Genomic DNA, 17,246 nt, shown 5'->3' with positions numbered 1-17,246 from the left:
CACGGATACCTTAACGACGGGAAGTGTGCAATACCGGGGTGCAATCGTCGAAATTCCGCGCCGATAGATCGCGCGTGTACGGTTGCCGGGCGTGTCGTTCGCATTCTACGAAAGTCGGGGTGTTTCGCGAGCTCCGGAGAACTGTATCGAAATCCAAGGAATTCCACGGCAACGACGCGGAGGGACAACATCGGGGCACGCGCTGTAGAGCCACCTGATCGCCGGATCCTAATTTAAACCGCGCGACGCGAGGTAAAGAAAAAAGGAAGGCGCGATCCAGGAATAACAAACGCGCGCAAAGGGAACGCCACGCAGAGGGGAAAAGAAAAACAGAGAGAAAAACGAAGGGAATAAGAAAACCCGCGAGTCGTTTTGAAGACGAGATCAAAGTTGAAATTGTTCGGGGCGGAGGGGCGCAACGGGCGGGGGTGGTACGCGCAAAACGAACGAGACTAGCGCGACAAAAATTCTGACAAAGCGAAAAGAATTCAAAGGACGTGGAAGGAAAGAACGGGCCTGAAAAGGGACAAAGACGGGATCCGAGCGTCGCTTAGACGCGGGTGAAAAAACGTCGGCTCGTTTTGTTAATCAAAAGATTTCGCGACTCGACGTGACGCGACTAATAACCAGCACGTGTGACCGTCTAGCGTCGATCGGTGAAAAAAGGTCGAGAGGAAGCCCATAGAAAAGGATTCTCGGCCACCGACTTTGACCGTGGGAGGTCCGCTCTTCGAGAAACCCAGAACCACATCTTGGATAATTTGTTTCGTTCGACAAAGTGACGGGGATCGATCCTGGGGCGAGTAATCGAGCGCCATCGAGGATGTGTTCGCCGTTCTTTCGTTCTCGATCTATCGTAAGAGCGTACGATTTAAAATATTGCAAGAGAGATTGCCGTTGATCCAGCTGTCGGCGAGGGCACGAGGCAGACGACGCATCGATCAGGATCTTGAATGTTCCTGGGGCGTCGATCGGACGGGGCGGTGTTTCGCGCGTCAGCTCGAACGCCTGATTCTCGTATGCCGGTTCGAGATGCGTCGCACGTCGGGACACGTGTTTCTGACAAGTTTGCTGATACTACTTCGAGCGCGTCGGGCGAACGCGGCCACCGAGGATTCGTCCGAATTTCAGAACAAAGGTAAGCAACGTAGCTGCGACAATTTTGAACTCGTTCGAAGCCGCGGGGAACACGTCTCCGGAAGAGAAACTTCCATCGTACGTTATACCGGATACGAACTGCTGCTAGATAGGGATGAATCTACTTGAAAAAATAAGTCGAAAACGAGGAGAGACATTTTTTCGTATGGGGCTTCAATTGGGAATAAATCGAACTTGAATATTTGTGGGGCACGCGTGTTACGTTATATTATTGACATTTCTGTTCCAATTAATAGGGAAAGAATTTTGTTATTGATTCAAAAATTGTCGGAAATGTCTGTAACAGTCGAATATACGCGTGCCCCGAAAATATTCAACATCGATTTATTCCAAGAAGGAAGCTCCGTACGAAAAATTGTTCTCCACATTTTCGACTTATTTTTTCACCTAGATTCGGTCACTTTCATGCAGCATCCTCAAAGACACCGTGAACGCGATCCCCAGCTAGGTAATTAACGAAGTGGACCACCGGTAGTTTCGAATGGCGTCCCGATCGAGAGAAAGGTGGCACAACAAATCGTTACGAAGCTTATTTCGTCGCAAACGAGCCCGTCGACCTCGGCCCGATTTAAATAAGTTAGAAGTTAGCACCTATCGACAACGACCGGAAGGATTCAAATAGACCCGCACACCCGCATACGAGCCAACAACTTTTCGTAGTTCCTAGCATTCGATCGACTTTTTTACGACACGCTTCTTAAGAAATACGAGCAATCGTCTTTAACGACGTCGTATTTCCTGCTTTTTCTTCCCAGCGATGCTCTATCAATCTTTCATCGCTTGGAATATGGTTTTCCACGATATTTCTCCTTCTCGACTGAAATTTTATTATACGTACGGATAATTATTGCACATCGATAGGTATTTTCTAAATAAATTGGTGGATACTGCCCGGTCGGATCGTTTGGATCGCGGCGTCGATCGTTTTCTGCGATTCGAAGGAACGCGGCGGGTCGACGAAAATAGACGCGCGAGTTCTATGGCACACGAGTTGCTTCGATTTACCAACATTAGTCACGTTCGCGAACCGAGATAATTGCGTTATTAATTATCAACGCCCCGTTTCCCTCGACCGTCCATCAAAGGCGGACAACGCCCGAAAATCAACCGAGCAAACGAGAGGATCTACAAAATAAAAAATAAAAAACTCTGTGTCACCGATGTTTCGATCGAAAAATAGGAAGCTTCTCGGCGAATCCACCGGGTGGATATTTTTGGTCGGTGGGCAAACACCCCGCGGGATCACGGGCAAGAGAATTCGCGCGACTTATTTTCGGCGTCGTAAAAAGGCGCCGCTTCATTTTGATCCCACTCGTTGCACGCTCCTCCCGACGCGGTCAATTTCCAAAATGTATTTATTTTGGTAAACAGGAACGAGCCACCGGTGCAGAAACTCCCTGACTTTTTTTGTGGATCGCTGAAACTTCTTTATTTCACCAGCTCGAAATTGGATTACCATCGATTCGAAAATTTTGCACCGGGGGACGGTTGGATCCAATATAATCCCGCTATCGTCTGCCGCGATAATTCTAAGCCTGTTCATTATATGTTTGTATATTTGGCGAACGGATTAGCAGTGTGAACCCCGGTGGTTGCGATATCGTAATCGTATTTCGAGCCAAGTTATGTCCTCGACGAAGTTCCAGAAGATTTTGATATCCCCCGGCTGTATTCGATTCTACGCGTTTACCGCTTGCAACATTTATTTTCCCGTAAACCGTCAGAAAATCTTGGTTACGTTCGTGTCACTTCACGTCGTATAAATAAAATTATGTTATGAATAAAAAAGAACAGAATAAAAAGGGTTTCCGGATGATAAAGACGCGTGTTATAAAAGTTAAGTAATTCCTACGAAGGACTCATCGGTTTTCATTGATTATTATATAAAGGACCCGAAAGAAATATTGATAAAAAAAATAACGCAGCGTCTAGGGATGTTCTGTTACGCTCTTTGTACGCCAGATTTTTGTAGCTTTTAACCGAAGAGGCTGGAAGGGGATGTCGAAAGTTGGAAGGAATTCGAGGAGGATCCACCGGCGAGTTTCGAATTCCAACCGGGGATCGGTCGAAAATATAAATATATTGCCGCCGGGGACGGATAATAGATTCGCCAACGATTCCTTTATTCGAGGGAAAATATTTGGGCTAGAAGGCGTAAATACGAAGGCGGGCCACTCGGCGATCCATCATCGTTCCTGTAGGTATCGCCGGAGGAATCTTTACATGTTTGTTTAACGGTAAACGTCAGCTCGAAACGAGCTACCCGCGAAAGCAACACTTTCCGCGAAACGAAAGCACATAAAGTGCGCGTGCCACTTTTCGCCCGAGCGTCCCGACGCCCTTCGAGGGCCACAAATTACCCTGCGGCGTGCAATCGACCACGAATGGAAATTGGAACTCGTGGAGAATAAATGAAGTAATTTAAAGAATCGGTAAATGCATTTCAATCAAGGGTGAATATTCTGTACGAGGAAAATAATACAACGGTTCTTGTTACCCCCATCATTCCGTGGAAGTTCTTGGACCGCCCCTCGTACCTGCGTTTACCAGCTTTAATTAAGCTTTCAGTTTAATCGTTTGGACGACATTTATCGGGACAAAACACCCTGACCCCACGTGTGGGTCAGTGAATAGTCGACGTATTAAACAGCGCAAAACAAACGCAAACATTTCGTTCCTGTTCAAACTTATAAATGGGCGAATAAAGTGCTCGATCGTACTAGGTTTCGTTGTTCTTTGCTAAACTTTATTTCACTTTTTACGTGCACGAACGGTGTACAAAACACAAAAGAAAAATAAAGATTAAAAATGATTTAAACAGTATGAGAAATTGCTATGCGACGTACAATTTTAGCGAAACGAAAATTGAAATTCTGGCACAGTTATCAAACATTATATTTCATTTTCATCGCGATAGGTATCGCGGAAAGTGCTTTCAAATCTATTAAATTGTGTTATTGTCAGTGGCCAGGAAGGGGGCGAGAACTGTTGGTTACTGTGCTCACGTACCGAATCTTATCTCGTACTTCGAGTTCGGGCGTTATATGGATAATTGTACACCCACAGAATTTTTATGCCTTCGTTTCTTCCATACGAAACAACGATACACTCGCGTTTCGACCATTACAAAAAATAAATGCTAAACTAACACACCTCTCGAACGCTGTAAAAAATATGTCTTACATCTTGACACGTGCTCGAAAAATATATCGGGGAAAATGTAATTGAGACGGTTTTTTTTTATAAAAATCCGCTGATATATACTTTTGCCGTGGCCGATATAAATTTGTTGCAGTCGGGTAAATCGCGAAAATGCACATAAATCGTTCAAAATAACGTTGAATCATGGACCGACCGTATATCTCTCGAAACCAGTGATTTTTCACTTTTGTTTCAACGCACGGCGCATTAAATTATCTTTAATCGTCCAAAATTTATACGTTTATTCAGACTTTCGACGCCCTCGTTCCTCCCTGGCAACGCAACGGCGATACAATTTCGAGAAAATTGATAACCTCGATTACGCTCGCGCAGATTCCAAGCAAATCCACGGAGGGGTGTCGTGGATTTTGAATAAGTATCGTTTCGAGGCGTCGCGAAGGCCCCTCGAAGCCGACGAAGTTTGAATAACAAATAACGCCGAACGCAGAAACGCGCGAATGAAATTACCATAGAAAGTGATCAAACGGGATACCTTTATCTCGAGAACAACCCTTGGTGGGGGCGTCGGCGGTCCGCCGCTGTACAGTGTGACGAGCAATGGACAAAAATAAAAAAAACTGAAGTCTATAATTCATAACTACTACTCACAATTTTTAGTGAATTTTTCAATTGCTCGTAAAAAAATTATGCTTGAAATTGATTTAAAACATTTTTTATCCTTTGATCCTACATTCAATTTTTTCAACCATTCTCGATCAATGGACAAAAAGAATTTTCCAATAAAAATTACTCGGTGATCGTATGACAACAAATGGTAAACGAGAAAATTGGTAAAAATCTATCTTCGATAAGAAATTAAGATTGGCTTAATTTTTTCTCCATAAATCGATGTATCTTTAATAGTAGAGGATTTTGGTCGAAAATTGAATGGTTTAGGAGTGATTAATTGTGTCCCAAGCTCCCATATACTCGTCACGCTGTGCCCTGTGGACAGGTACCGGAAAACCCGGGGACGTTCCGACGGTGAACTTTAATCTCGCGTCCTCGCGGCTACAAATCGGCCCCGGGGAATAATGGGAGGAGTCGTTCTAAATAATTACAAGTCCTCGGATGAAATATCGAACCGATTCCACCGTCGAAGGACCTACGACGCGGCCCCCGAACGTCTTCCGGAGCCGGACCCTCCTCCAGCGTAATTTTTTACAAGCCGAACCGAGCTCGAAACCACGTTCGTCGTTCATATTTCACGGTCCCAATCGACCCTGGCCACCAAGAGGAATCCCGCCCCCCCCCCTTGGATTCCCCGTCTCCCAGGACCGTTTAATCGCGCTCGCAGTCATCCTTTGGATTTTCAATAAGCCCGGGAACAACGGAGACGCTCGCTTCCAAAACGACCGGGAACAACCATCGAACCGGAGAACGTAGGTGGTGACAGTTGGAATTTTATTGGAAAACCGAACTTCTTCTCGGTAGGGCAGCAACAGGTGTTGGCACGAGGAAGTAGAATTACTCGGGAACGGAATTTACTAAAGCGCGGCCGTGAGGGGGTGGTAGATTCGAAAGAGATAACGCGAGAGGCTAACATGAATTTAATAAAACGTAATACGTCCCAGGTATCCGCCAAGAAGAAACGGACGAGTCGCGACAGTCAACCTACGACGGTGCATTTATTTGCACAGAGGGGATTCGAACGACAAATAGTCGAGGAAATGCAACTTTCGATAGAAATTACGAACATAATTTTTACATACGCGAATAAGAATTTTTGCTTGGCGCATTTTAATTTAATATTTAAAGTTCCGGATCGCAGACAGCAGTTTCGACGAGTGAAAGACAGGGAGCTTCGTTGCTGGTGAAAACGAAGACAGGCGTTGAATCGCGGAATGTTTCCCGTGGTAGAATAAAAATTCGAAGCGTCGCGAAAACGTGAAACCGTCGAAGGAATGTCATCGATCTGTTACGTGGCTGTACAATGGGGGAATGCCTTCGAGACGCGAAACAAAGGGCAGGAAATTGCGCGAGGTGTTATCCAACGTCTGAAATATGCAGATAGGCGCCGATAAAAACACGCAAATTAATTCCATATTGTGCGAGCGACGCCGCGGCGGCGCGGTTCGTTCTTATTTTCACGTTGTTGCGGTGGCTCGTGTTCGTGGCTCGTAAATTATTTTAATGGGCAATTTTTAAACGGCCGCGGATTCGATTCGCGAAAGATGCCGTATCGGGGCGAGGAACAGGACGGGAAAAGTCGTGGACGACGGGGGACACGAAAATAGACGACTCCGGCGGAAGCGCGGTTTCCTAACGCGCGCGATACAAAAATAACAACGGTTGCCCCTCGAGCATTATTTACATAACGGTACACTCGGACGTACAGATTCTTTCTACGAATCTTTACCTATTTCCTACGGATATCGGAATTCTATTTTGGTACGCGACGCCACGCGTCCCGGAGAGGCGATTGTTTGGACAACCAGTCGCCCGTTTACGCCCATCGGGGCCAAAATTAGGGTTACGCCGCACTCGATGCGCCCGAGATCGTAATTAAGTAACCTTATTTCCCGAGCCAAACGCGAATACCGTCGTTTGAACTTTTGGCGCGACGCGAAAGATTTATTATGATCGAAGACTTCCACGTCTGTTCGATAAAAGTCGGGGAAGAGGCGAGGGACGGATGTTTGGTATAAAACAATTGTTTCATCGCGAAGATCTAGGTACGTTATAAAAATATTGTGTAGAATAAAAACAGCACGAACTCGTCGGACAACGCAACAGCCACTGATCCCTCGAGTTGCGTTCAGAGACGATGGAATAAAATAACGAGTGAAATTATAATCCGAACGGCGCAGTGAAATTATATTTCACGTCGAACGGACGCCTGTTTGGATAGCTGTGTGATCGATTAAGCCCGGGGAATAAATCGCGACGCGATATTTTTGTTCGAGCGAGGTTTTGTCCATCTCTGGCCCCGGTCGAGCCCCCAAAAAAGATAATTCACGGGAGATTACGCAATGGCGGGCCCCGGGAGCGTGTATTTCACCGATCGGAGCGCGTGGCCACGCATCGCGGCGATGAAACGCTCTGTCGAGAAGACAAACTGGCCTCGGTCGTTCGCCTTTCAGCGGCGCGTTACGCTACGCGAACACGAAAAAGCTGCGCGGCATGGAAAATCGAAAACGCGAAACGACGGAATGGGACACGCGAACACGACCCGACGCTTATCGCGTCGATTTCAATCTCTCCAACGCCCCGGCTGCAACGATGATTCCCTAAATGAACGGGGCGATTCGTTAGTCGAACGTTTCTATCCCCGGCGACAGGAAAAATCCTCTTTGCGGACGATGAAGCATGAAAGATGATATTTGAAAAGAGACTCAGATGTGATTCGTTGGTTGAACGTTTCTATCCCTAACAACTCTCCTCGAAGCTTGTAAAGCACGGAAGGTTACATTTAACGATATAAAAGATGAATCATTCAGCTTTCAATTTCGAATCCCGGTAACTAGAATCCACAGGGACCAGCTGAAATCATCGAGTTACAGAAATTTCGTCCCATCGAAGTTCTCTCGAGTGTGTCGAGCTCAGCAAACGAGAGTTCGACATAGAGTGGTTATATACAGAGATTAATGATTACCTAAATTTCGCTTCGAAAAGTCCAATTTAAAAATTCCCCGAATAATAAGATGGAGTTCGAAGTATCCAAAGAAAACTTTGAATTCGCCTAGCGTTAGTTGGATAAAAGAGCACCGAGAATATACCGATTTCAAAGTTTGAGAAGAGGGGTTCTAGCATCGCGCGGACTTCGAAATTCGCTGGTATCGGGACGATGCATCATCGCGCGCGACTTAAACTTAGAATCGTCGCGATGTTACGAAGATTCTGCACGCGGAGAAAATAGAAACGATATAGCGCGACCGCACACGTGCGTGAGAAACCGGTGTTAATGCACACGACGGTATGCCATTGATAACTCGCTCATTCTCTCTTGGCATCCGTTACGCGGGCGGGTCTCGCGTTTCTGTATCGCGAAACGATCGAATCATCCGGGTGTTCGGAATCGAAACGCTGCTCGGAACAGCCCGACAGGCCGTGCTGGAATCGTAACGACCACAATGGGGGGAGTGGAGGACGGTTGCACGTGTATTATGCACGGTTTGAGTTCGTCGCGACGACAGCCCCAGTGTCAGGGAATCGCTTCATTAGCACCGCTTTCTCCAATCTGTCGTGTCACCCTTAACGAGGGACCGAGTGCCCGAAGAAACTCGCTGGAGGGACCTTTCGTCGCCTACGCGAATCTCTTTGGTTCTTTTAAAAAGCACGAAAATGCAGGCTAGTAAGAAAACTCGAGACGACGAGTGCAAAAGTATCATTTACTTTATATTATATACTGTAATCCAAACGAATGTGAAACAGAGTTTCGAGAACTAATAATTACGAGTAATGTATCGTGGTAATCGTAATTTTTAATCAGACTGCCCAAGAGTTGCTAAAAAAACACGTGCTTTTGTGTACATTTCTTTAAGGTCCTACGATTTACACTCTTACAGCGCCGTTGAGGTTGGTGTGGGCTAACGAGGGTGAAGACGTCGAATTGCCATGCGACATCACACCCCCGACACCGACCGACTCCGTCAACATGGTGCTCTGGTTCAAGGACTCTGTTGGAATACCCCTCTACAGGTAACCTTTTCTCTCCCTTGGATCATTATACGGCGAAACTGGGCATTCTTTCGAGATACGTTTCAGTCTCGAAGAATTTCCAGAATTAAACGTATTATCAGCTTGCAAATTTTCAGTACTCTTGGGATATTTATTTCAATAATCATAACTGAAATCAACCTCCCAAAAAGTATCCCATTTCATGTGAATATCGTTATTTCAACTAACTTCTAAACCACAGTATTAGTTAACCCATGAATAGATTATTGGAGCAGCTGCGGTCCTCTACAAGTTTATACTAATACCGTATAATATATCTGAATGTAATTACTCGAAAATTTATCTAATCCTCCATTAGTTTATTATTCTTTAAATGCTTTAAAAAATCAACATTAAATAAAATAATTCAGTTGGGATTCCACTCGAGGGTTAAATTATCCACAAAGCCAGAATATAAAGAGACTCTTCTCGTCCAGGAATATTCCTCCTATTTCGTCGACGAAAAAATTATTACGACTTTAAAATAATATTTCCCAGCGGTTGCTCCGCTTTCGCCCCTCTCGATCCGTGCTTAGAGCATCCACGATGGAAACAGAATTTGTAAATATTCTTTTTCGCTACCGTTTTCCGCGCGAAAACCCCCGCGATCCTATTTCCGCGATTGCTGAAGAGCAACAGTTAGCCGCAAGCGACCGCGACCGCCGCCGAAAAACCGCAGTCGTTTTCGTTGCCCGATTTTTTTCGGCACCGTTTCGCGAAACACCGTACCTTCTGGGGGCTTACCAGTTTCGCGGTTCACGGGAACCGTTTTGCGGGGAAAAATGAACGTCCGCCGCGACGCGAACCGCCGGATCTCGGCCACGCTTAATATTCGCGGATGCCATTGTTCTGAGAGATCGGGACTCGAAATATCTCGAGCCCCGGAACTCTCTTTTTACGGTTGCACCGGGCGCTGCACTTTCGTCTATTGTGCGCCCACGGGGTCGACGTCGTGCACCGAAGACAGCCATCGTTGCCAGAGTTCGAACACCGAGAGAGCGTCGAATATAAATTCCTGACGAATCATCCGCGCCTCGATCGCATAAACGAAAGATAAATTGAGGTAGATCGGGACAACGTAAATAAACAAGAGCCTCCGCGAACCGGCGGTTTGGCTTCGCCCCGGTATTAAGAAATTCCGGGGCGAAGTTCCTCCACAAATAAAGCGACCGATCGAACGTCGTTTCGTGCTGACAAATCCGCGCGAACATCGCGCAGCGTTTATTTACGAAGAGGGGCAAACTCGGCCGGGTAAACCGAGCATCCACGTTCGTGAAAAAAATATTTTCCACCACGTGGGCCAGCATCGTGGGCCTGCCTCGCGTCAAAGGACGATCGTAAAAAAATACAACCCGAGGAAACGACCGACACGCGAGACGAGCCCGATGCAGGCGGCTTTCGAAGTCTTTGCTGGTCCTGGTTGTTTGCACCGAAAGCGTTTCCATAAAACCCGCTGGACGTGAAAAAAGCATGGAAATCCGAGGCGTGGGACCAGCCGCGACGCTGGAACAACATAAACCGGGGCGTTTGTAACCGGCGCCACGGGTACCAAAGGAAATCGACTGCGAATTGGTTCTTTTCCCGCGCGTTCCCGGCCCTCCCCCTCCGGGCGATTTCCTCCTCAACGTTGCGTAACGGTCAACCGTTCGCGGGGGAATCTAAATTCGCTGACTGCGCGCTTGCCAACTATACTTTTTCGCGCCGCGAATAGACCGCGCGCGCTAGAGTTAGTCACCGAAACTGGCCAACTGCCGGTCCGCGCGGTGTTTACCAGCTTCTTTTTCCACCCCCGGAAACGTCAACTTATCCCCGCGTCGTTCGATCGTTGACTCGTCGATCGAGCCAAGAAATTCCGACGCGCGGATCGACAGGAAACCCTAACCCGGTCACCTCGATACTCTGATCTTGAGATCCTTTCGATTAAAAAGACTACGGGTCGCGTTCGCTACTTCCAAGAAGTTTAAAAAGAAACACGTACTATAAATCTGATCACGTGACGTTGGTCGTAGAAAAGCACACTATTTTCGTCAGAATGAGTTCCCTTTTTTTTGTCTGCTAAAAAAATCAACGAACCATCGAGGGTGAGCAAACCCTGTTCTTAGATGTCCAAAAAAATATTTCTTAACTACCCCGACTGATATACACTGCTTTGAGCTTATAGTCGCCATGGTTTTAGTATACAGGGTTATCAGCAACAGGTGACAGAACCCCCAAGGGACGACTACAAAAATACAAAATACGCCCCTTTCAAATAATCAAAAATCTAGAAGACTATTCTGATCAACGTCTAACCCGACATGAATTCCCACATCTAACCCAGACCTATAGATAAGTTAGATTTAATTGTCCAAGGATTGCTGATAGACGAGAGAGCGACCGAAGTTCGTTTACCTGTGTTTTCAGCCTAGACGCGAGGAGCGGAGATCTCTCTACCGCCATTCACTGGGCGATCAGCGACGATCTCGGCAGGAGGACGTACTTCCAGATCGGTGACGGCCACCGGGCCAAGTTGAAAGTGACCAAGGTCACGTTCAAGGATCAGGGAATCTTCAGGTGTAGGGTAGACTTCATCGACTCTCCGACGCGGAACTTTCGAGTGAATCTTACGCTGGTCGGTGTGTATCGAGTTAAGGTTTCTCCGTTGTCGAAGTCTTTGACGAGTTCCTTTTTCTCCAGAGGAGCCGACGAAGCCTGTGATATACGATGCCCAAGGGCGAGAAGTGACGGGGGTGGGTGGACCGTTCCTCGAGGGCTACAACCTCGCCTTGACCTGCCAGGTGTCTGGGGGTAAATTGATCCTCCTTTCCTGCTGAGCGATTAACGTTTCAGAGTTCGATTTCCTGGCTTGCTTACCGCGAAACTCGCGTTAATAGCTCCTTTGAACGATGCAGGAAGACCGAGACCGTCCGTAACGTGGTGGAAGGACGGCGAGATCCTGGACAGCGTCGTCGACACCGTCTCCATCGGTTCGCCCAGCAAATTCACGGTGAACCACCTCTTCATCGACAAGGTGACCAGGTCGTTGTGGGGCACCAAGCTCGAGTGCAGAGCCCAATCCACACCTATGGCCGCACCGATCGTTCGAGAAGTTCCCCTGGACATTTATCGTGAGTATCTTAGCCTCGAAATTCACTTTTATCGATCACCCTCAACGAGTACGAGATTGGATTTATTTTTTAAATCAATTCTGTATCAATCCATCTCTAAATTTTCTTCTGTTTCGATTGTATTCCCCTTTCTTGCAATGAACTTCTCGTGCACGCACAGTACTCGTACCGGTATTCCAAGTAGCTCGTTAACGTTCCCCAAGCGCCTTCAGGAACGAAGGAAGCCGATGCAATGTTTGAAAAAAAGCCGACCGCGAGCGTAACATCTGCTGGGAATAAAACAGAACGAAGGCGCGCACGCTCTTCAAGGTCGCTTCTTTGAATCTAACGCGCTCTAAAAACGATCGCGAACGTAGTTTCGGCGCGCACGTGCTGCGGATCTCGTTTTATTTCCGTTCCGTCGATACCTTCCGCGGGAAAAACACGATCTTACGCGAACCATTCGCGTTTATCGCGACTCGTCAACCCCGTAGATTGATACGCAACGAGATTCGAGGATCCTTTGACACTCGAAACACGAGGCTTCCTCCTATTTCCTGATAGAAAGTGCGAATGTGAGACGAAAGGCAAAGAACGGAGAACCGTTTATTTTTTTAAACGATCAGACCTCGATCAATGAATTTTTAAAAGTAGTATTATCAGGACTTTTAAATTTAAATTGATTTGAGATTCCTGTGTTTGTCTAAATAATTTTGCACCACTATTCCGCAGGCATTTTGTCCTGGCTGGGTGTTCTATCTGCACCTACCGTGTCCTCCTAATCCCATGAACAACGGTCAGTTGGTTTAGGTCGGTTACGTACTATAATCTGTAACGAAAACACATACATAGGTATGCTTTAACGACTACCCATCCATTGACTTATCTATTCGACCCACATAAGACGTGGTTCAGAGAATTTTTAAACCGGGGAAAAATATCGGAGCACGCAGTACGCGTTCGTTGAATCGTATTTCAGTTGATATTACCCGACCCGAACGATCGAGGACTGTATTTTATTTTGCAATATACATGTTTGTTTCACGCACAGAAATGTTTCTGCGTTGAAACGTGTCTAAATATAAATCGTGGCGTTTAAACGTCGACCCCCATACCCGAAGGGCCACCCTATTGTCCGCGTGCCTCGCGTTTCGCCCTATTGCTCATATTCGCGCGAGTGTCCTGCAGCCACGACGACGCAGCAGAAGAAAGAAATTTAAATATAGTCGAAGCGAGTGACCCGCAGCGGAAGCGCGATGAATTCCAGCGATTTCGCGCGGACCTTCTTAACTCCTTTGACGGTCGCATTTCGTGGAATCGGCGTCGAAAGTAAAAATACGCGGTTCGGGTGGCGAACACGTGGCTCCCTCGACCCGTTATTTTCGCCGTGGCGGGCCAACCAACGGGACACGTCCTTCTGGCCAAATTTTTTACGCGCCTGCGAGTCCTAGGGGAATCGGTCCAACAGCTACGAGGCACAAAAAAAACACGTCGAACGAAAAAATTCCTTACAAGAGGATCGTTTGATAGGCAGTGACATTCTTGTAGAGTCTCCGGACCGAAGAATCGCCCTATACATCCGCGATGTACAAACATTTATGATGTATTCATGCGGTTCCTAGTGGTACAATGTCCTTAAAAAAGGTCTAACAAACACGATGACCGTCTATTTTTCTCAGTGAAGCCAGCGATAGTGAAGATCGTGATGAACGAGGACCAGATCTACGCGGGTCGTCCGATCGCGGCTCGTTGCGAGACGTGGGGAAGCTCGCCAGCCGCGAGGATCATTTGGAGCCTGAACGGGCAGACGATAGGCGAGCCTAACGTGTCCACCACGCAGAGGAGCAACTCCACGGTGAGCAAGCTGGCTCTGGCGTTGGGCAAGGACGACGACGGCAAGGAATTAATTTGCAGAGCCGAAAATCCCCGATTTCCCGGCGGGGTCCTCGAGCACACTAAAGTCCTGAACGTCGCCTGTGAGTCTACCTTCCTCGAAACGCCAGGAAAATCGTAACAGCGAATAAGCTTTTCCGGTTTCGCAGATGCTCCAACTGTAGGCGTGCATCTAGCGACAGGGTACATACTGGACATGATCAGAGAGGGTGACGACGTGAAATTGATCTGCGACGTGCACAGCAATCCATCCCCGACCAGGATCATCTGGTACCACGACGTGAGTATTTTCGACCGTTCTAATTAGAATCGAGACTACGAAAGGACGTTCCAGGACGACAGGTTGGAGCACGACGTGGCCGGTGGCACTCTGATCGCCTCGAACACCCTGACCCTGAGGGTGCTCACCCTGGCGCACGCCGGCGAGTACTCGTGCGCGGCGATCAATCCCGTCGGCGAGGGTCGTGGCGCGCCGCTGTTCGTTCACATGAAATGTAAGTGTTCACGTTCCCGTGTAACCGTTCGTTAGTAAGAGTTTCCGTGATTGTCTCGAAAGATGCGCCAAGATGTCGGGCGGGTCACGAGCGACGCGAGATCACCGCCGCCCGTCGCGAAACGGTGTCGTTGCGATGCGAGGTCGACGCGGTCCCGGAGGACGCGGTGAGGTTCTTTTGGACGTACAACGGGACGCGAGGCGACGTGTTGCCGGTGCAGAACTCCAGGGCTCAGAATAACGGGCTCGTTAGCGTTCTGGATTACACTCCAACCGTCGACACCGACTTCGGGACACTCGCCTGCTGGGCAAGCAACAGCGTCGGCAGACAAAGGGCGCCCTGTATATTCAACGTCGTGCCGGGGAGTACGTGCCCTTCGAAACCGACAACTGGAACGAATTCCATGAAAGAATTCGAGACGGATGCGCGCGTGTGCCCGTAATCCGATACTCGTGCGCTTTCCTGGATGCTTCGTAACGCTTTAAGGGCGGATTCGGAACATTTACACCTTGAAATTAACCCTTTGCACTCGGCTGTCCCCTCTGATAGGACATCCATCATAGCTAAACAACGATATTATTGTTTTGAAGTAGTTATATAACAGTTTTCGAGTGCAAAGGGTTAGCACTTGGTTCGTTTCCTAATTTATCGACTTTAAAAGCCGAATCTGTGCTCGAAGCAATGAAACACTCGGGGATACGTTTCTAACCGAACAAACGTTGCGATTCTCGCAGAGCCACCGCAGCCGCCGTTCGACTGTTCCTTGCAGAACGAGACCAGCTCGTTGGAAGTGAATTGTATACCCGGCGCGGACGGTGGTTCGCCGCAGTACTTTTTACTGGAAGTTCGGGGCATCCCGAGGCAACCGGGAGCCATCCAGGTGAACTCGCCCACGCTCCACGCGCCGCAGAGCGATCAGGGAACGGTGGGGGAGGTGCCAGCCGTCTATCAGGAGAAGAACGTCAGGCCCAACTTCCAGCTGCACGACCTTGACCCCGGTTTCGACTACACTTTATACGTGTACGCCGTGAACGGCCAGGGCAAGAGCGAGCCTGCGCTATTGGAGCACGTCAGGGTCGTTGAACCCATCGGTGGCAAGCTGGAGAGGACAGGCGTCTTCCTGGAGGACCTGAAGAAGGCCCTCCCGACGGCCAGCTCGGAGAATCTGATCATCGTCATTGCCCTGACAGGTACAGGTAGTGATCAATTGTTTTTTCTAAGCGGTCACAGGTCAACAGTGCTTAACGTCAGTGATCGTAAGAGCCCCGTTGTTGTCTATTACGCTGGTGTTAGTATTTAGTAGCTTTTCTTTATCTTTTAATATCAACGGGCAAGTAATACTCAATTATCAAACCCTACGGAGAGATACAAGTAATTTAATCAATCTAAAAATCAACAATACGTGGTGTACTTCGGTAACCAGACGACGACCAATATTTCCAACGTACCACGATCGTTAATGATTAGAAATATATTCATCTTTTACTTCTGACGCTTTCTAAAATTGAAAGCATGTCGAGAGATAATGTCAAGAGTACTCGTAACGGGTAGAAAGTTTTTCACGCGTGGTCACGAGTAAGAAAAACTCTTTTTGGATCGAAGGTGCGGTGGCCTTGATCCTGATCGGCATCGGAGTGATCATCGGACTGGCGGTCTGCAGAAGAAGGACCAGCTCCCCGGTCAAAGACGGACCGGACGATTTTACCATCCCCAGCTACGTTTCCGCTCAAAGGATCGAGCCCAGGATCAGATACTCCGGCGATAGCAGACGGTCTCAAAGAACGAGCCTGTACGTCGAGGAAAATCGAAACGGTAAAGCACTCTTCGATAGAATATTCGAGTGCGCGTTTTAGGGTGGTAGTCGAGTCTACGAACGACCTTTATCCTTTCGCTCTTAGGAAATGGATACACGGAAGAATTACAAATTTACAGTTCGCTTTTGTACAGCGTACAATAAAATGTTCCTTGAGGATTTCGAGCTTCGATCACCCCCTTAAAGCAACGCTGAAAATATTTATTTCGAATGATACGAGGGTCGATTCGTTTTCTTTCAGAACCGGATCTTCTGCAGAGAGTGGAGATCGACCTGCACGACTAGTTTTGTACAGTTAGGGTTAACCGATATACTCGTCCTCGTGTATTATATGTAATACGCTTTCCTCGACGTCCTGTATGTAGATATACCGGGGCGAAAGTGCCTATTCTCGTAGACGTAAGGCGTAGTTCGATAAGATGTAGGAAGTAGCAAGTGCATTATGCGTCTGATCCGGTGATCGAACACTCTTTCCACAATTCCTGTACCTGTGCTTCGCGATCGTATTCGTGAAAGTGTCTTTTGAAGCGTCGATCAGACGGCGGAGCTTTACAGCGTTTATTTATTGCGCCACGGACCACTTTTGCGCTAGTAATTTACACGCCATTCTTACCAGGGGCGAGCAACGGGGCAAAAGTATTATAACCGAGGCTCGTCGATTCCCATAGATGTAACGATATTCGTAAACGGACGAAATGTACAGATATTTTTACAGTCGCCGACCCAGTAAACGTAAGAATCGATCCCTGGCGTCGTAACCGTGCTTTCCAATCGCGTTCTCGAAGAGCACGACGCCCCGGGGACCGATATCGTAAGATTCTCGAGAAACCGAAAACGCTTATCTAATTATGTAAATAGTGTAGGAATCGTGTTATTGGCGGGCCCGAACGGCCAAATAAATTTTCACTTAACATCGTCCCCGCCGCAAACACGGTCGTTATC

At 47.7% G+C, this 17,246-nt stretch overlaps 1 protein-coding gene across 1 annotated transcript; it reads left to right on the top strand.

Moving 5' to 3' along the window:
- Window positions 1–1,032: 1,032 nt before the first annotated feature.
- On the top strand, window positions 1,033–16,655 carry LOC122398919 (neural cell adhesion molecule 1). The gene is made up of 12 exons (XM_043399184.1): window positions 1,033–1,138; window positions 8,844–9,000; window positions 11,422–11,633; window positions 11,695–11,805; window positions 11,910–12,125; window positions 13,784–14,080; window positions 14,147–14,277; window positions 14,332–14,491; window positions 14,554–14,856; window positions 15,226–15,687; window positions 16,094–16,303; window positions 16,546–16,655. The coding sequence occupies exons 1-12, from the start codon at window positions 1,033–1,035 to the stop codon at window positions 16,587–16,589; spliced, it is 2,409 nt and encodes an 802-aa protein (XP_043255119.1). The 3' UTR covers window positions 16,590–16,655.
- Window positions 16,656–17,246: the final 591 nt, after the last annotated feature.

The sequence above is a fragment of the Colletes gigas genome, unplaced genomic scaffold (genome assembly GCF_013123115.1).
Source record: "Colletes gigas isolate AHSC1104 unplaced genomic scaffold, ASM1312311v1 Colletes_gigas_Sc00012, whole genome shotgun sequence".
NCBI lineage: Eukaryota > Metazoa > Arthropoda > Insecta > Hymenoptera > Colletidae > Colletes > Colletes gigas.
The sequence above is the reverse complement of the archived record's forward strand: the minus strand, read 5'-3'. Positions and strand labels throughout refer to the sequence as shown.